Genomic DNA, 24,152 nt, shown 5'->3' on the forward strand with positions numbered 1-24,152 from the left:
TTTCATTTTTATCTTTTTGTCTCTTGGTGGCTTAAAAAGCAGGCCCAGAAAGTATAATATTTGAACACAAACCTGCCATGAAATGGATGTAAGGCTGAAATGTGTGGGTATTCTAAAATTCATACCAACTTGTATTCTCCTCTAGATTATTTCTGCCTGGGAGTGCTTAATACTGTCCTGTGTGTCAGGCTGTTCAGAGGAAAATGCAGCCTGCATGGGTGTTTTTTCATTTGTTTGCTTTATAATTGTTTACTTCAGATTTGCTGTGTGTTTTAGGAAATGCTGCATGACTAAGAAGCTTTATCTTGCATGATTCACTGTGCCTCTCCCTTTTAAACAGAATCAAATGGTTAAAAGTGCAGTTTGATGGATACCTAATTCCCAAGCACTTCTTGAACAAATGACACAAGTTGAAAGTGACCAAAAAACCCCATACCTACATTTATTAATTTCCACTGGTCTAATCAAATGCATTTTGCCATCCCATTTAAACATTTCATCAGTTGTAATGTACTTGTTCATTTTGTCCAAAACAACCTTGTGGGGCAGCTTTTTATTCAGGAAATTTGGTTGCAGAATGGTTTTGCTACTATGTCTGATGCACCGTAGTTCCTATTTCTGATATTTGAAGGATTCATTTTATTCTAACAGCTCTCTTGATAGCGTCTTCTTTTTTGACATTCTGAATTAAGACAAATTGATTTCATTGCAAAGTTGGCTAAATTGTACATACATTAACATAAATGCATGTTTTTTCAGACATTTCACTGTTGACTTACTACATAAAAACATACTATAGAAGTTGTTAGTATTTTGGGATAATTATATTTAAAAATGAAATGATTTGTAATGTATTTAAAAATGAAATGATTTATTTAAGGAGGTTTCAAGTATTACATTTCTTAAGTGCTACCAAGAGAATATAATCCATTGTAACACAACACATAGAATATAAATAATTAAGACACAAAACATGGCAAACCTCAGGAAACAGAACTTTCATTCCAGGAAAAACAACAGAGTTCGCACGTGTATTTAGTTCCTGCACTGTAGTGTGTGAATAATATGCACTTTTCAATAATGTGTAAACTAATAATCTAACACTATGAGCCAAATGTATTATTCCTAATTGCACCTGATTTCAATATATATCTATATCTATATTCATTTGGCTCTATATCTATATTCAATCTTTGAAACAAGGGAAGTCAACCTGTTTTGGTACTGAGCATTGCAGAGGTTGACCGGCAGCAGTATTGTCTGACAGGCTGCTGCACACATCAGAAATAAGAATCATGTCCAAATCAGTGAGGCATCTAGATTCAATTTGTATATGGTTTTTATTACCATTGAATAACGTAGAGGTTTTAGACTGTGTTGATTTTGATGGACATCTAAACATTTGTATTATGTTAAGTTTATTTTTGCTCATTAATGGAAAAAAAATTGCTCAATGTAAGTATGTCTCTATAACAGTATATTTATTTTCTGTAGCTCCCTGGTGCCAGCTGGTGATGTCCAAGTCCACTTGGATGCGAGGGAGGAAAAGTTTGAAGCCAGAAGTACCACGCTGGAAATGGTTCTTTCATCATTGTGTCCTTACCACAAGACACTGCTTTATCACATCCTCAAGTGTTTGCGTGAAGATTACAGCCTTTCCGCTCATTGTTACAAAAACGGCCACAGACATTTTTCTGCAGCGGATGATCCTTTATGTTGTCATTTAGCGGATAAGCTGCACCAGGACGTGTATAGTTTCGGGGACTACAAAATGTCAAATGGGTGCTATGTCCAGGCCTGCAGGCTGAACGCGTTCTCTGTAGCTCCAGTCTGCATTTGCCTGAAAAATTTGCATTGCTTGTCTTGCCAAAGTGTGGCCATCGGCTGCATTAACAATATGGTCGGTCCCGGCTCCTGTGGTTGCTACCCTCACCATCAGAGGTGTCCGTGCTCGTGTCAGAACTATGTCGATGGAGCGTATATCACTCCGGATGGAAATGTAGCAAGTGCCCCCTTCCCTTCTCAGAAAGCCTGTGATTCCTACCACCCCTGCACCAGGGGCTGCAGCCCCTCACCTCCACCACTGTCACCCATGCCGTCTGACGTCAATGTCAAAATCGGTGACAAGGCCATTTTCTCCCTTGCGGACGGCAGATCTTGCAGTAGCCAGCCACCCTCCCTTTTCCCCCATGAAGAGACGGGTGATGCCATTTTGCACAGAGTCCGTCTTGACAAAGATGTAAGCAGTGAGGAAACCGGAATGCAGAAAGATAACGAAGAGGGCACCGAATCTTGCACAGATGGTAGCAGATGTCTGGAACGACGTCAGAGTGGTACTTTAATCCGAGATCTCATGGAGCGAATAAACGAGAAGTTCAAAATGATCGAACCGCAGGAAAAAGAGCAAAGCTTAAATTCAACTGCCAACCAAAGCTTGGAGTGCAGCGATGATCTTCATTTAGGGAAAATAATAACAACGGTTTTACATAATGACGACAACCACGATTATACCCTTAAGGAGCTTCTTCACCAGCATGAGTCAACTGTTGAGAGGAAACCCATTCAAACACGTTTTCGAAGGAGGCAAGAAGCTCTAACCGCAATGGCTAACTCTCCAGACTTGCCTTCCTCGCGCCGTCAGAGTTTACAGATCAAACGAGAGCTCGCCACTCTTGACCAGTCACTCTGCAAAAGAAAGCTGATGCAGGAGCAAACCAGAAATCAAAACGCCAGACTCGACACAAACACACATTCCCCTTGCTCACAAGTATCACCTCTTAGGTCAGAGATGGAGGAAGCTACTGTAGATGTGGCCTGTGAAGTTAAGAACGACTCTTGTGACAATCAGAACTCTCACACAGACAACACTGAGCTGCATCCTTGCACATCTGAAATGGATGCACGGAAATATGTAGAAAAAGAACAGCATGCAATATCTATGAAAGGCATGTCTCATGGGAGTGGTGACTCTGAAGTGAGTTCTGAAAAGCAATCTTGGCTGTCTCAACCCAGCAATTGTAGCGATTCGGGCAGATCCAGGAGAAACATAGTCCCTCCACAACGGTTTTCCTCCTATGTCACAGAACCTAGAAAGATGTATTTTGCTGCATGTTTTTCAGAAAGCATTTTCATTCGAAGAGCACCCAAAGATAAGGTACTGAAGGACACTGACACTGACAGTTCTTCCCCAAATGTGCAACACAATGAAGCATCAAGGGAGCCAAATGATGAGAAGGAACCCTCCAACGCAGCATTGAATACTGAAAGGCAGGATGATAATGACCATGCCTGTAGCAACGTAACAGAAGGAAATCAAGACAGTTCATCAAGAACTACATCAGAAGAATGCAGTCAATCTGTGTATGTTGAGAGCAAAGCTGTTGAAGATTGTACCATCAAGCGGAGTTCACCGAGAAGGATAAAGGGGAACGAAGTAGCTCCCAAGTCACATGCAAGGCCAAAGTTTTCTGTCACTCAAGACCACATTGACTCCCAATTGCACAATGTTACTTCCGAGGACCATCCTCCAGCAATCAAAAATGTGCCAGTTTGCAATGAATGGCATTCTGTTCCTCAGTACACAAGTCCAATTCGACTGATGTTTGTGTCTCCTGTAGTGAGTGAGGATGGAATCCGGTACACACTTAAGTCTGCTGTTTCCGGTTCCAGCGATCACGGCGAGATGTTCGATCCTTGCGAGGAGTCATCATGGGGTGGAACAGCAAAGACCACGGTCAAAGAACAACACGGAGATTCAAAGGTGGTGCCTCTCAGGTCCTGCATTAGTAGAGATGTGAACGATAAGCCAGGGAACATTGATCATACATCAAGATCTGAACCTTTAAATGGTGAACATGAGAATCAGAAAGAGACTTGTCCTGTGATTCCTGAAACGACTTCATCTCCTCTTAAAAGAAAACCTGGCCGTCCAAAAAAACTTGGTCCACAAATTGAAAAGCCTGCAAAAAGGCCAATTGGGCGGCCGCCCAAACACAAGGTTGAAAATTCTAAATGTAGTCCTAATAAAGGTCACACCAATACCGCAAACAAGAACTCAACATCAATTTCGTGTGAAGATGACGGTGAAAAAAACAACAAAAACCTCAAAATCACTGTTGTTTATGGAAGATCAAGGAGGATAAAGAGACTTGTGTCTGAAGACAGTGGGCAGTTTAGAAAAGATCAGCAAACAGAACTCCAAGATGACCAGGGAGAAAAAGGCGAAGTACGGGGAAACATTGTAGGGTTGAGGTCTAATGATTCATGTGAAAAATTACCTGAAGGACAGACAGACAACTTCAATTTCGTTGGACCTGTGAAAGACAGAAAATGTGCGCATCCTCCAAGTAGTAAAATCAGATGTCAAAAACAGAAACGTTCAGTCACATTGAGAAAACCAGGGAGACCTCCAAAAGTTAAGATTTCAGGTATCTCTGTGACTGTCACCACAGTGTCCCCAAAGCAACGCAAGATTCGCATTAATAGTGATATGGCTGAATCCGGCGGAGAAAAGTTTCAACAGACAAAGACAATTCCCTCAGATCAGAACATACCCAAAGAGCAGACGACAATCAATTCTGTTATCAGTCGTGACGGAACAGCAGAGAACATGGAAAGCAGAACAATGAATGAAAAGGCACCTGTAGTACCGCTCAGACATTCGGCAAGAGAAAGGAAACCTTCAATTCATTTACTGCACTCAGTTGCTACATCTAGGGCATTCACCCATAACTTGTTACGTAGGTCTAGAAAGCTACTGTTAAACAAAGCCAGCAGTGAGCCAAACCAAATAAAGAGTGTGGAAAAGTCAGTCAGAGAAAACATAGATATTGTACTTTCTGAAAGAGCTGCAAGGGAACAATGTGGGCAAGACCTAAGCTTTCTATCTACAGTTTCAGCAGATTCCATTTTTACACCAAGCAAGGCTTTCAAGTGGTGGCCTACCTCAGCATCAACTGAAACACTGAATGAGGAGTTGACCAGGAGGATTCAACTTATGTCAGACACTTGGATCACAGATGCTGTAGAATCGAGCAATTCGTGCTCCACAGAAAGGGAAACTGATCTCAAAGCTAGAATGTGCTCAAAAGTGAATGGCTTCCCAAAGTCCTCAATTTCTGCTGTCAAGATGCTGTTTCAGAAGCACTGTAATATGGATGATTTGTGTGCTTGGTTCATGCAGACCACAGAGACCCAGTCATTGGCGATTGTTAAAAAGGCGAGCACACGGAATCCTTATGAAATCATCCAGTACAACCCCAACAGAGCCACTAAAAGGATTAATGTCTGCCCAAGTCCTCAAGCTGAACGCCTGAGAAAACATGTCAAAAAATTTGCAAAAATAGTCCCAAAGAGTCCATTGATGCACCTTCAAGCACAAGAGCAGATTGCAAGGCATAGAAGTCTGCATGTCAAGAGGAGACTTTTCCTCAGGAGTTCTAGTACTGTTGGAGGGAGCTTTCATCGAAGGAGTCTTTGGTCCAGAGGCAACCCTTTGGAGGGGTATAAAAGTAATTTGCTGAGAGTTAAGTCAAAGTTCATGACCAGAAAGAGAATGTCAAAGTGGTCAAAGAAGCAATGCCCCAGCACTATGCTATTAGATAGAGCGCCCTCTGGTGCCATTTGCAAAAATGTATTGACACCTGCAAAAGAGTTTCAACCACAAATAGACAACACAGCATTACCTGTGGACACAGTGCATCACTCATTGAACTTTTCCACACTTGGAGAGAGAGAATCAACGGTCCAACAGGCTCAAAAGACTATGGGAACAACGGATGTTGGCCAAAAAGAGAATGTCAGTTCAAAGACATGGAGCCCAGAAACAATGAGGGAATGTAGAGTATTCTTAAAAAAAATTAACTCCCCGGAAACAAAATCCACAGCTGAAGAAAGCGATTTTTGCACGGTAAAGCTCTGCAGCATTTCATCTTCTTCATACGGTTCGCCAGTAAGAACAGAAAATGGAGATGAACGTGGCTCTGCAAAAACAGATGCATTGAAAATAGGGAGAACCAGGCGATCTACCAGAAGGCTGTCTTCACAATATCCCAAGGAACAGTGGGTTCAGACAGTGGAACGGAAAGGAAAGCGGAAAAGCCATTACACAAGGGGGTCACAACCTGCAAAAAAAGCCAGACAATCGGAGTGGAAGGCTGACAGGAAGGAAATGGTGTAATTTTTGTGCCAGGTAACAAATACATTTTTATGAATACTACAAATAATTATCATTAAATAGCAATACTTTACAGTTATGTACCAGATGTAGCCAAGAGTACCTAAAATCAGCTTTTTTCCCCCCATTGCAGGACACTTCAAATGAATGAGTAGTGCCTCTCAATGAGATGTGTTCTGCAAGATATGACTCAAGTTTCAATTCAACGTGCCTTCAAATTGTCAGCTGGCTGAAAAGAATTACAGTAGTATCTCAGTAAGCGTCATGTAGCATAAATCTAAACTAACTGTAACGTAAGGTTGCACTATTTTGTAATGTTTTTGTTTTCCATAATTTTAAGTCTGATATATATGCATTTATTGTAAACATGTTTCTTTCAGTTACATCACAAAGCAACAACAATTGAAGTATTGTTGGAAAGTATTCCCCCTAATCAGTGATGTGGACAAAGTTTGTGCATTTTTGTATTAAGAGAACAACCATATTTCATGAAGGAGAAAAAGTATGTCATTGACTGCCTTCAGGCATACCTCAGGTTCGACTTAAAAAGTAATAGGATCTCAAACATATCATCGGAAAAAGTCAGCAAGCATAAATGAGGCAGTTTCACACTGTTAGTTATGCTGGACTCCGAACTATGTGCAAGTATCGTATGCAGTGTGCTAGTTGTATGCTCAGACAGTCTGACATGAATGCAGTCCAAGGCCAACCTTTTAAAATGCATAAAAAACAGTACTTTAGAAAAGTGAAATAACTTGGTGTTGGAGAAATCATCTAAGATATTTTGTTAGCACTTGTTTCTGTTGTTTTGTGACATTGATGCAGCATTATCGTTTGAAAGGTTCAAAATCCCCATACGCAGCTGATCGTAACGGAAGTTTAATGGTGCAGGTATGTGAGGATTTCCTTTTTGAGTGTCTTTTTATTATTGTATTTGTTACTTTTGTTGTTTTTTTGTATTTGTTTGAATACTGGCAACATTTTAACCCCTTCCAAAGCATTAAATTTACTCATGTAAATGGTGAACACATTTTCTGCACTATTCAAATCCAAGATTAACCCCTAGTTCTCAGTCATCCTTTGAAGTGTCCAATATCTGTTATAGGTGCAATATTTGTTTTGACCTTTTTTTTTTTAAAGCCAGATGTATATATCATTATTTGTACCATTTTTATTAAAGATTATAGCATTTTACGAAGCCAATCACACTTAACTAAATGTTGTTTTTATTTTATTATAAATTATGTTATAGTGACTCCATCTGTTGTTCTTGTTGCAGTATAAAACCTACCTCTTTTGCATCCGAAAATCATCCTTGAGATTAGGTTAGAAACTGAAGGTGAGCAAACTTAGTATAGCTTGTAGCGCGTCAGTGAGAGGACCATATTATGGTGGTCCATCCTGCTCTGTCCCATTTGGTTAACGTATTTCCAAACAGACAAAATATCAAAGTAAAATCTGTGGGGTCCATCATTCAAAATCAAATTGTTGGTCTTGTGTGAACACTACATATTAGTTAAGAATCTTGTCTTTTACATTATCTTGTGTCACAATGTAGATGTTGGATAAAAAAAAAAAAAAAAAAAAAAACTGTCCAGATATGACAGAGAATTCCTTTGGGCACTAAGATTTGGGGGAAATGCATGTTATTTGTACAGAACTGACACACTGCAGCTCTGTCATTGGCTTTATCACCATACTGTAATTTCATACTGGAGCTAAATGTTCATTTTACTGTTTCACTACATTGAAGATTTACCTTCTTACCTTTGCCTTTAACATTGCCATTCTACTTCCATTTGTCTGTCATGTCTGTTACATTGCCCATTCACATCCACGTGCTGATTTTTGCCTTTGTTTGGTCTAATCCTTCCATCCGCCTGGAAAGGGGTTTAAAGGAAAACATCTCTCATCTTGTCATTGTTATATAGAGCGCAGTTCACCATGATTTAATACTTAATGTTAATTCTATCTGAAATATATGGGTATGGTCTTAGTTTAGTGTTTGCCATCCATTTTTTTAAATTTAACATGATTTTTTGACTTGCTTACATCATAGAAAATACTGTAGGTCGTTATTCAACACAAAGACATCAGCAGAAAACATACCCTATAAAACAATAAGCCTTAATTGAAATAATGAAGTCTTATTGTGCTAGTTTTATGGGACGCTTTGGACTTTTCTGGAAGTCAAGTACTTTGAAAATAAATTTTAAAGAAATCCCACTTAATTAAATGGAATGTAAAGTTAAACATAAACAAGACATGTATATGGGCCTTGCAGCACAGATTATTAGTGCTTGGTATGTCCAATGACATACTTTCCAAGAGTTTAATTTTGTTATGTCTGAAGAGGGACAGGTCTAACACTGTTATGTTTGCACAACATGCTTAACACTGAGTCTGGAACTTACTCAAATCAGCGATAATGAAATTATAAAATGGTTGTGAAATTAACCATTACAAAAGGCAATGCAGTTAGATTGAATGTGAGCCTACAGCAAGAAAATGCAGCAAGAAAATCCTGACCTCAGCATAGGTTACTTCACAATTGATTGAAGTGCCCTTTGCCTAAATGTTGTGGGTGTGGTGTACATTTCTTGTTCTATGGTAACAGTCCTAAGCATACATAGATATATTAATGATATCTTAATGATAATTCAGCACATTCAGAGCCAAGATGCCTACTTGCAATCGAAATGGAACATTGTAGTAATGGCTGTCAGCAGCAGACCATCTATGCAACTGTGGTCCTACAGTGCTGAACCTTCAATCACATAATTGGATAAATTATGCTAAAGTAATGTGGATAACCATGTGCTTGAGGTACCTGGTAACTGATTACCTGGTTACCTGCATTAATTAGGTGACCTAATACCGCCAGTGAAAGCCACCCTGTTATGTTTTTGAGAATTTTATTTATTTTTTTGAGGACAGACTGCCATACTATTCATGTTATCAAAATCTCACAAAAGTATTGCAGACAAGTAGGATATAGGATATAGGAAATAAGAATATGCCAATACCCCCCCCCCCCGGCGTATGACAATTATCCAACACATGGTGCCACTACTATAGTAAATTGAAAATCCAGTTTTCCCAAAAAATCATTTAAAATCTCTAGTATACCACAGAGGTCTCAAACTTGCTAAGGATGTTCCTGTCTTTATTCTGAAACTTGTTTTTGTACTGCAAAATATGACATCAGCCACCATAGATTCTGTTTTCTTTTTGAAAAAGTGTTACTTTCGAACAAACTGCCAAAGCGATTTACATGAAATTTGGCACACATCAGCCTGGGAAGCCAATGAATTTCTGCATCATATGTAAACAGGGACAAACCATATGCTTTGTTTACCCTATCAGTGTGACATTTCATACGCACATAGTTGCAGTGGCACTTAGGAACATGGCATGGCAATTAGGAACAATTTCACTCTTATGAACCATTGGGCTGACCATTGGTTTGCATAAAAAATCTGCCATCTTTCATTTGTGAAACAGAATTATGTCAGTATAATATGACTGCAATAAGACAATGAAACTGGAGAATTTGCCAATAATTACTATAAAGGCTAATATTTAACAGTTGAGAACCAAATGCACTGCATGTATACTGCACATCATACCAAGCAGTAGAGTTCCAGTTCTTTCCATTTGGTTAGCTGAAATTTCTAGTGAAAGCTTTGAGATTAATTCCTCGACTCTCATTAGCCTGAAGCACTAAGAATGCTGTGCAGCAAGTAGGGGAATAGGATAACTTTCTGTTCTTGCAGTTTCAGTGGTTTTCATCATGCGCACAAAAAAATTAAGTTTGACTGCTGCATAGGCACGTGTTGACATCTGCATGTTTATAAGTGTAGTATGAAGGCATTTAGAAACATTTTCTACTAATTTAGGCCTGTTTTTGGGTGTCTCAGTCATCGCTACTGAGCCATATTTCAATCAAATATTTACGAAAAATAATTTGGTCAGCCTTGAGACTGCAAGTTTGAGAACCTCTGGTTTATACAACTTTAAAGAGGGCAACAGGCTTTCCTTTTAATAAATACATCTGACAAAATGTAAATTTTCTGTACAAATGTTTCATTTTCACTGTAATCAGGTTGTGCTGTCTTCAGCTGTCTGCTGTAAGAATGTGTATTCCACTCAGCCAACATGTTTTAGAAGTTCTACAGAAAAAGGCACTGTACAAATGTTCCAGTAAGTCTTCTGATTATGTTTTCATATACATTTGCAGCCAGCTGTTTAAAGCCACTGTAAATATCCAACATTTTAGTAGATTTTTGAAGGCAGGCTGCAGGTATAGATGCAATCACTAAGGTGCAATCATTTTGAGAAAATGACTTCTTTTGAGCTTTCTGCAAGATAAGTAGGGATCAATGTTCCCAATCCTGTGCTTATTTCAATTGTATTGTCAGTCATGAAACTCAGCAAAAGGGGTTTGCAACTCATTGTCACTGGATGCCTGAAGTTACCTGGTGCTATGTGTGGTGTTTTCTGATTTTTTTTATACTTTCCTTTAAAGAGAAGCTTGTAACAAAAACCTAGTGTTCCTAGAATAAAAGATTTGAAACATAAACATGGTGCAGTTATTGTGAGATTTGCACATCACAAAAGTTTCCACATTCAAATTGGTTAATACTTTATTAGTTTGAAAATTTTAAAGTGTGTAATAAATGATGCACTCAAACAATGTGTATAAAATCAGGGGCACGCGTCACAAGTAAGAATCACGATCCATTTGCTTCCTGGCTCATCAGAACAGAGAGATTCATCTTCGTTTTCTCCAGCGCTGCCGTTTTTGCCCGCCGAGTTGCCCTGGCGACAGGCACCTCTTGTACATTTTCGCCATCGCTACCATTAGAGGAAAGAATACACTTTAATTCAGTGAGGTCATATTTCAGAGCGCACAGTTAAAACACTGCAACAGTACTGCATAGTGATACTATCCACTCTGATGGAGATTCTCACGCCACTCTGAGTGGAATATCAGTCTGCAGATACAAGCTTTCATTGAGGAGAACAAAAAGCAATAAAACCCACATGAATAAACATAGGAAAATGTCAAGCTACTAATCAATAAGACTGCATTTTCAATGGAAAAAAATACTAACCTGTCATCTGAAGACTCCTTTGCTTTACTGGATTTTCTGGCCACTTTTGCTGCGGTAGTTTTTCTGTTGCCTGAAAGAAACCAGGAGAAAATTACTTTCAACTTTTATCTAAAATAGATGTCTTTCAGAGGTTTAAAAAAAAACAGTCTAGCTCAAACCCAGGCAGCAGTGGTTGCAGCAATATTAACCTACTGTACACTGAGCTCAGAGGGCTGAAGACACCATTCAAATGTATACAATAGGTTAGTCATATAATTCAACAGCAGTGAACACTCAATGCGTGGGAGCTGAATGACTGCGACTATGCTTTGAATGTGCTACATGTGTCTGTTAAAGGATTTTCCGAATGACAATATATCCTTTCCCTTGCAGAGCGGCAAAGCTACAATTTCCTATGTATTTTATGGCAGTAGGATTGTCTCGTTTCAGTATCCAGCCATAAGTCTGCCAACATCGGCTTTTTATCCTGCCGATTATTGGTTTTATTAAATATTTATTTGGCAGAACAACTCACAAGGCCATCCAAACAAGTACATATAAGAACATGGGTAGAGAACAGGTCGTCTATTTTAATATGCATTACAATTTTAAATTCCTCATGGAAGAGAAACTGGATTTGTGCCTCCTCTTCCAAAATCAGAGACTATGTAACAAAAAATGTAGGGTTTTCGTTAATGAATTATTCCATCACCATTATTCCAGATTCACCAAAATATCTTAAATTGTCATAATATTATTAAGGTGAAGCTTAAAACCAATACCTCGTTTTGGCCTTTTGGTTGTGGCAGCATGCTCCTCACTGTTTTCAATGTCTGGAGAATGAAGGTCAAAGTATGACTGCACAGAAAGTCAGCAAGATGAACCTTTGTTTTGGCTAAAGCTGGGTGTCAGTGCACATGCCCTTAGGTATTACCCAACAGCCCACCACCACCACCACATTCACACACATCACTGCAACATGAAAAAAACTCATCACAGTCCTTATGCATATCCACTGCCCTACATGTAACACCACACAAAAACATTACTACAGGCTAAATGCAATCCTTTCCACACGCACTTTTGTAAAAATTATAATTAATGAATTGTCCTACCTTCATTTTCATGAAAAGTCTGCTCTGGGACATTGTTACCCTGAATCACACCAGTCTCATCCTTAGAAACTCCTTTCAGCTGACAAAAGACTTTTTCTATTGCCCTGAGACATATCTTGTCATTCACATCCTGTGAACAGAGACAGGTGGTCAAACAGTTTCTGTAATAACTTCCTAGGGCGCTGTATGAGAAGAATACTCACGAAGTGAAACAATCAGATGCATTGAGAACTTGAACATACACCACCTCGACTGGGTAATGCACAAAATGGACCCCTCTCTTTGTGGAACCAATACCGCAACATTCATTCTCTCCCTGAAATCTTAGCCTCAATGGGTTTTTATATTTATGGTGAAAAGGCACAGATATGAAAACTGAAGAGAAAGCACAGGCATGAACCAACCCCATAATGTGCACTTAATGGCAGGTCTGAATGAGGCCCATTAATACATCCATAATGACCTTAAAAATCTCATTCACTGATAAACTTGTATCCATACCTTCAGGACTTCCTCCAGCAGCAGGATCAGGTCCTTCTTGGATGTGCTGTCCTCGGTGCTGAGCTCCAGGGTGGTCAGACACTTGGCATACAGCCTCACCTCAGGAGCAGTGGGGTCCTTCAGAATCTCGTTACACAGGCGCACCGCCAGGCAGTCGTGCACCGAGATATCCTTGATGGAAAAAGCAAATTAGGACGTGCAGTGCGTTTACTCGAGAGCTTCAGATTGTATTGTGCACATGGTTTCATATCACACTGACCAAATTATTACCCTTGTTCTTTCTCCTCGTTTTACGGGAATGGCTCATACCTGGAGACCAGCATCCTTGCTTGTCTGAATTAATGCACTTGGCCTTGTCAATTCAATGAACAGCTCGGCCACGTTTGAAATGTCCACTTCTGCCAAAGGTGACGTTGCGGGTGCATTGAACAGTGTCTGCAGAGTTGGAAGGAAACTTTCCTCAAGGCACTCCTGATGGGACCTGGTGGGTTTAGAGAAATGGTACACATTTTCCAAAACAAACCCCCGTCTTTCTCCAACTCACATCTCCCTCAATTAACAATGATTCAAAAACCTTGTCAGGTTACTCTTGCGTGTGCCAGATTTTACCTGCTTTCGCGTGAGTACAGCTGGAAGAAGATCCCTAGGCAGTGACGGAGGCGGGTGTCATCTTCTGTGAGGGGGTTGTACCACAGGAGGATGAGACGGGACAGCAGTTTGGCGCTGGAGAGTCTCCCGGAAAACATCAGCTTAGCCAGGCCCTCTGCTGTCTCGGTCCTCAGGTCCGTGATCTCCAAACGCACAGAAGCATACAAAAAGAGCTCAGCATCATATCTGCACAATGCACAATACCGTAACTAACAAAAGTCAGACTGCTACAATAACTAACCATTTAGTAATTCTAAAACGGCTAAAACGTCGTACCTCGCTGTCGAGAAATTCGGAGAGCATAGTGAGCACGCTCTGTACGGTGTCCTCATCATCCAGCTCTTTAGCGCCTCCTTCCATTTGATTCTCAGACTGTCCGTCGCCATTTTCCGAGCCAGAATCATCAGCGGCGGGGCGGGAGGGCTTCTCTCTCACCATGTCAAATCCATTGAGGAGGAGCTGGTCAATTATAGCTTTCAGGGCACTGATCCTGATCTTAGTCTCGTCTAATTGGGCAATCTGTAAAAATGAAAGAAAAGCGTTATAAGCATCATTGTCCTCATGGAAACCCACACAAGAGTGTAAAAGCTGTGTTTGCTCCACAGTACCTGCAGCAGGAGCACAAGGTGTCTGTTTGCCACGTCTTTGCTGTGGAGAGCACAAGTGCCCAGGCAGACAACAGCCATGTTGCGGACTGCAGGGTGAGCATTGGCAATGCCAGGCAGGATCTGTTGAAACAAGAGCACATCCAACCTAAAACTGAAACCTTTAAAAGCCCCTGTACGTCATGCAAACATGTTAATGTAATAAGTGACATTACAGTAATTACATTACATTGTCATTCAGTACACGTTCTTACTGAGAGCAACTGACATTGCTATTTACAATTTTTAAAAAGGTTACAATTTTTTAAAAAATGTTATCCATTTGTACAGCGGGATATTTACTGAGGCAATTGTGGGTTAAGTACCTTGCCCAAGGATACAGCAGCAGTGCTCCAGCAGGGAATCGAGGTCCTAACAGGGAATCGGCTCCTAAGTACTATTCTACACTGCCACCTCACTGAACAGTAGAGTATTCTGCAGGCTACTTACAATTCCTAACTGATGCACTATTCAGTAAAATACATTATATGATTAATGCCACCCCCCCAACACACACACACACACCATTCCCCCAATGCATTCTTGCTCAAAAGAAATCACAACAAAAGGATGACATTCTTACGACCCTGAATTTGTGAAAGACTCATTGTAGATCAGAGCCAGGCAGTCGGCTGAAGTTAAAAATGTAAACAGCATACCAAAGATTCAAGGATGCCACTCATGGTGGGGCCAATGCCTTTCTTGATTGACATGTGCTTCAGCAGCTCGGAGCACATTGTCAGGCATTTCAGCAAGGTCTCCGGGTCGTTCTGTGGGAAGATGAAAAATACATTAACACAGTGAACCCAAACACATACTCAGCTAACTTTGAGATGATAATGGAAGTCCACTTTGTACTTCCATCGTAGACACACAGATTTTATAGTTTCTTTCTCAAGTCCTCGTCTCAGACCAGCTGTCCGCATCAAATATGCCATCTTAATGAAACTTATGATTCAATTTCACACTCACTTGCAATTAGTACCAGACATTAGTTCATTTTGGTTAAGTTTTGTGTAATTGTTTGAATGAAGGGAAATTCTTGTGGACATTTACCTTTGTAAAGTTAATGGATGCTTGTTCATTTATGTTGTTCTCAGGATTTTCTACACACATCTCCAAGTTGGGTGATTTCCGACCAGAAATCGTAGACTGTCCAAAGACAATTCCCCAGCTGTTACAGACAAGAGGGCTTTCCCCGTTCTGAGAGACAATGTCACAGCAACGGGCCAGAGTTCTTACGCAAAGAGAAGGCGACTAAGTGTGCAAAATGCCAGAAGTCTCCAAAGCAGCGGAAGCGTAGCAACATCAGCACAAGTAGCACAGCAGGGCATGTCTTCCTCCCACTCAAAGCCAACAATGCATGCACTGCACCTTACGCCGAGCACATTGCACTTTTTAATCAAGCTGTCAACGTCACTCAAGCCTTTTTTTATCCTTCAGGCAGACGGTTACTCTCAGTTAATAATCACCATCACTGATGAATAAATGTAGGATATAAAAGTAAAAACACAGACACTGAAGGTCTTTTCTAACAGTCTCATTACCTCCATTGCTAATGTTCAAGTAAGCTTTGCGCTCATTGCATTACATTACATTTCAGTTGCTTGAAATGAATGTTAGTTAGCTACAAAAATGATAAAAGAAGCAGATGGTCAAGTAGAGGTGTGAAGATAGCTTGCCAGCTCCCACAGTGAAAATCGACCACTGAGGGAATGCTTAGCTGGGAAGTGCAAGATGTACTGGAATCAATTTGCAAGTGGAGTTTAGAAAAACTTTTTCTTACGAGCTAATTAGTAGGCTTAGACGTAAAGAAATACGCAGCTAATACTGTTGCTTCTTCCATGCTGATGTCTTCCACTAATGATGCATCAATTTCACAACGAACAAATTAATTTTAAAAATCAGGCATCAACCACAATCCTATGCCTGCAAATTTATACAGGTCCAGTGCACCTAAGGCATGACAGAATTCCAATATCCAATACCTGAAAGCTGATTTTCAGTATTTGAAATATGCCCGCATGGGTAATCTGCTGATGCATTATTCATGCCCACCCCCATGTTTAAGCCATCTCATCTTTCTTGTGAACATTACTCTTTTGCCTTGTTTGATCAGGTGTAATTTGGTTTTATAAATTCTACAATGCCAGTGACAGTCATGGCCTTCATTCACCACAGAAACCTCAAACTGGGATTATCAGGTTTTGCTCTGCCATTTAAAGAAGCACTTGGGAGGTGATAAATTTTAACATTTGAGAATTACTGGGAAAACTGAATCCTGTGAGAATGATTCAATGTCAGGCACAAGAAGTTAAAAAGCAAACATTTAAGCAAGCGCAAGAGGCCCAACATGTGACTACAAAAAACTCATTGAACACAAGGACGCTCCATTAGGTTCACCTTTTCCACACGAACTTCTTTCATTTCTGGCTCCTCCGTTTCCTTCATCAGCTGGTTCTTGAGGTTTTCCAGCTCCGTGATCGTATCTTTCAGGTCCGAGGCGCGGCTGAATTCTTGAGCAGCGATACTTTCCTCCAGTGCTTGCTTGGCTTCGAAAATCTTGACTTTGACCTCTGCGAGCTTATTAGGGAGGCAAGACGAACTCTTTCAGTGACCATGTAACAATCTGTGTAACTTAAATACCTAGTTTTCTAGTGACAATTATTTTTCCAGAATGAACATGCACATGACCATGCACATTCTGACATTAATTATACATTATGATGTCAATCAAATGTTAATATGGAGAGCTCAAGACATGAGGAACTGTCTTGAGCTCTCCATATGAGGAACACTTTCCTAACCCATGTATATCTTTCAAGGCCTTGTATAACGCGTTTCAATATGAGAGGAGTAAATTATACAGAAGTCATTAAACGTACCCTGACTTGTCTCCGCCTGGTCTCATTTTCATCAATGGGATCAGCAACTGGCATAATGGGCTCTCGTACATCAGAGATGATCTCAGCAACCTGTGTGGGTCATTGAGCAAAACCTTATGTCAACTGCCGAATCATGGAACCTCCACCCTGGTAACATATCGCTAGCATCCTAGTTTCTTCCCCTCACTTACGACTTGAATCCTTTTGTCATCATCTTTCAGGATCATGACAAGCTTTTCCGCAAGCAACGATATGAGAGAGATGGGAGTGTTTGGCAGGACAAGCATCTCCTGTAACAGAGCCAGCATTCGCTTCCTGCAACACAACAGTACACTGGGCTATAACAGCATGGCGGTGAGATGACAGATGATCCACACAATGCACTGGTCTTTAGCATACTTAGAAAAGAGCGTAGCCACTGCCTTCCAAAGAAAAAGGACTTTCTTCACAAAATTATATTATCACTGGTCAATCCTGCTTGAAAAATGATTTAAAGTAAAAATGTTTCTGCTTTAAAACAAAAAGACTATAGAAATGATTGTATATATTACCTTCCTCCCTCTTCCTGGGTGTCCAGACAGCCCACTAGGAGAAGCAACTCCTTTCCAATGAACTCCTTAGTCATGGCTAACTCCGCCAGTGCTAAATCTGACCTTTGACCTTCTGTCAGAGTTGGGATGCTTCTCAGGTATCTGTAAAATAAACACGTCCAGCTGCTCAACAATCTCCGCCTACCAGTACAAGTGCTAGAAACCAATACACATAGATCTACATCTCTGCAGGCACACCCTCTACCAGGGCCCCACAGAGGCTAGGCAGGAAGGCAAAGTGGCTTTCTGTAAGAAGCACAGAGAATCAAACAGCATTTACTCAAACAGGTATTCTGCAAAGATGGCCGCTTCAGGCAACAGCTGCTCCAGCACCTCCTCCCCCTCGTCTCCTTTGGACTTGACAAACTGGCAGAGCGCTCTCCAGTACAGCACCTTCTCACAGGTGAGGTTTTCCACTGGGATCAGTTTCCTACAGCAACACACATGCAGACAACGAGCTACAACCGGCAGCTGTTCACAGATACGGCTTACTGTCAACAGGGAATTCATCTAGTTTGGGGACATGTACAAATGTAGACATGGCTTTTGGGTTTTTTGTGTACCTTTGTGTAGGAAGCCCTTTTAGTATTACTTCTCAATCTCCCCCCATCATCACTGAATGTGTGTGTGTGTGTAACTACTGCTTTGTTGCCATTGTGTGTCACTGTTGCACTTAGCATGTCAGTGCTTGGAGCATTTCTGCATTCAAATGTTGCTGTTTTTTAAGAAAGCCAAAGGCACACTTTTATCCGACTGCGTGACAGAATGAGAAAAGTCATTTTTGAATTTTGAAATGCTCTTGAAATTTGCTTGACAGAATGAAAAAAGTAATTTTTGAATTTTGGAATGATCTTTAAAAGGTTGTTAGGGAAGCTATGCACACACATTTAAGGTATCGTGCCTGGTCCCAAAAAAAAAAAAAAAAAAAAAGGCCGTTATCATGCCAAAACATAACGTTTCTTTGTTTCTGTCTTGCAAGTATCAAATAGTGAAACAGGAACAAGATTAAATTTAAAGCGTGAGCTGCTTAGGGAAAAAAAATGACCTTCATCTCTTTATGCTTGCAAGGCCACCGATAACTTTAAATCATTCAGTACGAGGTCCTTGAAAGGATTTTAGAGTTCCGTCTGCGTGGAATTCAATGCGCTGACAGGCACGGCGTGTCTGCCCGCTGTAAAACGCCCCGCGCACCTGCTGTCCAGCTTAATGCAGTCGTGCAGGAGCTCCTCAGAGGAGGACAGGGCGAAGACGCTGTTGAGGGCGGTCACAGCCGCGTCCGGGCAGCCCTCCACATCCAGCCTGTGGAGCAGCTCCAGCACATCCCCCTGCAACAGCTTCAGCCAGGCTGGCAGCAGCTTCCTCTGCACCACCTCCCTCACTGCCCCTGAGACACAGCGCACGCACACACACACACACACACACACACGCCATTTTAACCACACAAATACACAAGGGGTCACTGGGCTCTCTCTACTGGTGACACCAGCACATTTGCTTTATATTTCAACAGCGCCCCAAACCTTACCTGATGCATCGTTCAGCCCCTGCTGAAGCAGGCTTACTCTCTGTGCAATAGACAAAGCTCTGATGTGCACCTTTTCTGCCAGAACCTAAAACAAAGGTCAGCACAGGTCACGATAAATGTCTGCTACTCAGACTCAAAGAATAAATCATATTACACATCTGAAGGAAATGCTACCTCGTACGCCAGTTTCCTCACGTTCTCCTTCACGTCTCTGGTGCGTCTTAAGATTCTGGGGAGGGTCTGAGCACAGGGAGCGATGCAGGATAGCACAGCCCGTCTCACTTCAGGGTTTGAGTCATTCTCCAGAATCAGGATGTAGGCTTTTAAATGACAAAGCAAAATGAGAGTGAGTGGAAAAGAAACGTCATTACAACTAAACCTGAAAAAAGGCACCGTACTGACGTTAGAGATTTTCTATTGCATTTGACAGCTAAATGTCACCTAAAACCCTCTCAGACAGTTGACTGTAGTGTAGATTACTTTAAGCCAACAAAGCTATCTGTGACTCAGAAATGGGCTGTGTGCCAGGCTGCTTCCTTGCTCCCCTCAGCAAAACAAACACACTGGGGTGCCCTAGAGGGATCATCACTCAGGGGGCCAAGGAGAGAGGGAGGAGGGAGCGGAAATAAGACAATAGGTTCTGTTTCAGGGCATCATGCTGCACAGCTTCTTTGCAGAATCACTGCTCTGAAAAATTACCTGAACGGCTTATTAAATTTTTCCTACCAAGGAGCAGTAAGTCTGTGAGATAACTCCTTACAATATGACCTTAGGGTATCCATCCTACCGTTTCCCCACAATGCATCTTGTAACACACACAGTACACTACACCATCTGTATTTTTCCTTTTCGGAACATTTTTTTAAACTAGTTTAAAAGCTTTATAAGACGCACATTATAAATGCATCATTCAACACAAACCACTGGGCAATGCTGAAATCTCAGAGTTAAAATGGTTTTCAGTGGCATTCCATACACACGCGCAGGCACGCACCTTTTATGGTGGGGCAGTCCTCGTTCTGTGGCTCCTGCAGGCGGGCCATGGCGAGGGCGGCCTGGATTCTGACGTTGGGAAACTTGTCCGTCACTCGGGTCAGCATGGTCTCGTGGATTCTGTCAAAGAGGTCGTCGTCGATCTGGGCGTTCTCAGCCATGCCCCCGAGTATCTTGTTGATGAGCTGGCAGACTCGGAAACGCACGGCATGGCTGTTGGCGTTGTGAGACTGAAATTACACACAGATGGAAATAAGTCCTGGTATGTAAGAAGATAATGGAATAAAGGAGCTATGGTACTCTCTCACTCAAACTTTAATTCATTCATTTTACCATTACATTCATTATATAGTACCTTGAGAAGGAAATTAAACAAATAATTCAGGAATGGGTTTTCCTCCTCCTCTTCCTCTTCCATCATCTCATCATTATCGGCAGCAACGTGGAAGCTTGTGGCAAACCTGGAGACAAACTCGATCACATTCTCGACCGCAGGCTCTCTCTTGTAAACAATCATGGCATACTTCAGATACTGAACAAACTCTTCATGGAAGGTGGTTTTGTCTTCCAGCTGAAAATAAAAGTGAACAATACCCTTAGTTAATCGCGAGTACACAAATGTAATGTGTTGGGTCATGTCATCAGTAGAAGCATGACAACACTATACTGTGTACATATACTGTGCATCAAAATAACCTGTGTGTACACGTATATAGCATGCATGTGTGTTGTTAACACGTGTGGTGCAGAGAAAATGACATTAAGACACAGCATAATGATGTCTTAGCAAGTCTTAGCATGTTCTCATTCGTGGTCTCTCAGATCATTGTCCGTCCAATTATAGATGGTTTGGCTGTAACACCTTTCCAGGCTGGAAATCATTTGCTGTGAAAACCCCTGACAGCAGGCAAAAGCGTGACGACTTAGCCCAGCCTAAGTGTAAAGCAATCCCAGCATAAAGCTGTTGTTCTCTTCGAAAACAGGATACATCGTTCCCTTATGATTTTTGTCCACCAATCAGGCTTGCCATTCAACAGGTTATATCACATCACTTTTGCCCAATTACCAACATGATTAATGAGGTGATGTGCTGCAATGACATCAGTCACTATTTCTGAAGTATGTCAGTTTGTTGTGAAAGAACTAATCAAATTAACAAAACTGTCTTTCAAAAAAATGTATAATCATAGATACATTTAATGCTCTGTAATCAATATGGCAGCTGATCACCTTGTTGTATCTGTTTTGCAAAGCAGCCACGAGTTTGGCTTTATTGTTATGGCCCTTCTGAGCCCTCTCAAATGCCTCCTTTATCTCCAGCTCTTTGTCTGCCATCTTCACACCTTCTGTCAAGAAAAACAGGTGTCAGATCAGAAGTAACATTAAATCACACAGAACTCAACTTGCACATCCTTCCGTGCGCATTTTCAAAATTTCTAGCCGCTTCTAATTAACGAATTTATTTCGAGCAAAAAATAACACTTTGGTAAACACTGTAACATGTATTTAGCAATTAGCTGGCTAGCTCCATAATGGGTATGTTTGTGACATCAATACAAGAGTTTAGTTTTAGTTATAACTTAAATCTGCAGGTGTCGTTGACGCAATTATTTGCCCGTTTCACTGGCTAGCTAGCTAATGGTACACGAGGATCTTCATTAAATGGCTACATGCATCTTTGCTAACGCCACTCACCACACATTGTCAGCTAACTAGACTACCTAGCTTGTTAGGCTAACGGTTATTTCATAGCTGTTACGTTAGACCACAATGTGTTGGCCAGTCATATCCGATTAATACACGGAGTAAACTCGTTAACACTGAACAACACTTACGGAGCGCTGCCAAGTAGATAACCAACGTTACTTAGCTAACTTTTACTAAATTAGTCAACGTTAACATCTCAGCTTCGACACTGCCAGGCAGCGCTTACCGGAAGCTTCATCGCCAAAGTTACCCACATTTGATAACTACAGCAACAACTGGGTAACTCAAACATGGGGTTAGCTGCATTAGAAATTATTTATAATAAACTGGTAGCAATAAATATAAGCCATTAGGTGACAGTGTAAAGTAACTTTAAAATATAAATAAGTGTACCTTGTCAACGCCCTTCTAACTGCTCTGCTTGCTCTCTTCCTTAGGTATTGTGGTTCTGCGATGAACAACCGCCAAACAACTTTCAAAATCAAATCTCGCGAGAACTGGTACTTGTTTTCCCTCACTCCGAGAATTACCATACGTAACGAGAAGCGCCTTGACGGTGTTGTGCAGGCTTTTTAAAATTGAAGTAACACAGATTGTGCTGACCTCTCACAAATAACATTAAACAGCAGCATATGACGGTACCAGTTAGAAAGCCCGGGGATGAAACATTAAGACGAAAATATCCGCCATCTTCGCCACACTTTGCTGAGAAATAACAGCGGCAGAGAAAACAAATGTATTACTGTTAAGCAGGGGTGGGTTGTAGCCTCTACATTACAAAATAGAGTTGAGGTCATTTTAGTAGATATCAGTTGTAGTGATCGTGGTACCAGTATAATATTGCTGAGGCAATAGAAATGTAGGCTGCTGTTCGTTCCACTGTCATTACTTTCTATGTTTCTGTGTAGGCTACTGATCCACACACCTGGGCGAAGTTCACATAATTGCAAGTTAACGTTATGAAGTCACCAACTATTCATTACTCCCATCCCCAGTTTAAGGGTAAACCAAAACAATCCAGAACGTTTGATTCATTCATTTCTCTCTTGCGTCATGGATTATTTGCCATCGAACTGGGACATTGCATTGATAAAACTGTGCATAACAATGCTACGCCATACTAAATGTACTTTGTTGATGCAATCCTCTAATTTAGTCTGTTTTAGAACAAAACCAACATGACTTGTTTCACTTTAACTTTCAGTAAAGGGATTTACAAGAATACATTTTAACGTCATTTGAAAAGTTTATTGATAGAAAGTCTAAGACCTAATTTCCTAATTTACTGCCATGATTATCATTAATATTCCCGTAATAACTGTTTGTGTTACCGTCGTGTTTTAAGTTTCCACTCTATATTTACTGGAAAATTACAGCGTGTTGGTGAGAGTGGATTACAGGGAAGAATTTTTGGAAGTGATTGTAAACCGCTCCCTCAAGTCCTGGCCTATTCATTGTCTTAAAACAGTGGCAATAGTATGCAGCACTATTAAGGGTTAACGCCACTTTTATTCAACCAAAAGGGCATGATTCCATTTGTAATTTTAGGCTAACTCGCACAACTTACACAGTTTAACATTATATTTACAACCGACATAAACGACCGTAATACGGTAATGTTAAGATTTATTTTTCACGTTTCGGTTGATCTTATACAATCTACGTTCAAAAAGCAATTACAATATGTCATGGGCCTACCCAAATGTAATAAACCTTAGACAGTACCTTATGATCGCGTCCTATCATTTCCCATGCAACTGTGTCATTGATGTTTTGATTTTTTTGGTTACGACTGATCTTTACAATAACACACACCGTGTATCTCCTACAACAGAAGATTATGTAAAACTTATTCTTCCTGTTGCAAATAGTTTTCAACACAACAGAGCAGTAGCCTACAGTCTTCTGCAATAGTATACGTGGGGGGAGCAATGCAGCAGTGCTAGCTGTCACCGGTAATGTTACACTGTAATCATGCTCTCTCCGCCCTTGCCGAAAGACAGGTGTTTGGAACACATGCCTTCATCAATGAAGTCTCTTGGTTAAAAAGGCACTAAGTTGACTGCGCTGTATCCCTTCTGCGTATCCGATGGAATGTCAAAAATCCGAACTCTGTAAGCGTCTGTCGGCCGACGGTAAACTAAGGTGATGTTGTGACAGAAATGATCAGATTTGAATTATGTTGTTCGCATTACGCACTGCAGTGTAAATTTATTTCTTCGTTGAAGGATGGAAGTCATCTTTAGAGCAGACTAGGAGCTGGTCCTCAATCG

The 24,152-nt window shown here is 40.9% G+C and overlaps 1 protein-coding gene across 1 annotated transcript; it reads right to left on the minus strand.

Moving 5' to 3' along the window:
* Window positions 1-10,868: 10,868 nt before the first annotated feature.
* ncapg (non-SMC condensin I complex, subunit G) lies at window positions 10,869-24,151 on the minus strand. Its single transcript, XM_036517411.1, has 23 exons — window positions 24,079-24,151; window positions 21,403-21,518; window positions 20,528-20,743; window positions 20,174-20,402; window positions 19,354-19,499; window positions 19,180-19,264; window positions 18,846-19,038; window positions 17,935-18,084; window positions 17,616-17,756; window positions 17,256-17,379; window positions 17,065-17,154; window positions 16,583-16,762; window positions 15,236-15,331; window positions 14,839-14,949; window positions 14,144-14,263; window positions 13,812-14,054; window positions 13,497-13,678; window positions 13,197-13,368; window positions 12,888-13,058; window positions 12,387-12,516; window positions 12,054-12,104; window positions 11,293-11,362; window positions 10,869-11,032 (listed from the first exon to the last, which is right to left on the minus strand). Exons 2-23 carry the CDS (start codon window positions 21,505-21,507, stop codon window positions 10,909-10,911), a joined length of 3,129 nt encoding a protein of 1,042 aa, XP_036373304.1. The 5' UTR covers window positions 21,508-21,518; window positions 24,079-24,151; the 3' UTR covers window positions 10,869-10,908.
* Window position 24,152: the final 1 nt, after the last annotated feature.

The sequence above is a fragment of the Megalops cyprinoides genome, chromosome 22, assembly GCF_013368585.1.
Source record: "Megalops cyprinoides isolate fMegCyp1 chromosome 22, fMegCyp1.pri, whole genome shotgun sequence".
NCBI classification, from domain to species: Eukaryota; Metazoa; Chordata; class Actinopteri; order Elopiformes; family Megalopidae; genus Megalops; species Megalops cyprinoides.

What these genes read in the sequence shown, in the direction of transcription:
- ncapg (XM_036517411.1), bottom strand. Translation starts at nt 21,507, where the DNA reads ATGGCAGACAAAGAGCTGGAGATAAAGGAGGCATTTGAGAGGGCTCAG. An exon ending in TGCAAAACAGATACAACAAG is followed by an intron (nt 20,744 to 21,402) that starts GTGATCAGCTGC and finishes TTTTATTTTCAG; the next exon opens with CTGGAAGACAAAACCACCTT. An exon ending in TGCATTAAGCTGGACAGCAG is followed by an intron (nt 18,085 to 18,845) that starts GTGCGCGGGGCG and finishes GTGTTGCTGTAG; the next exon opens with GAAACTGATCCCAGTGGAAA.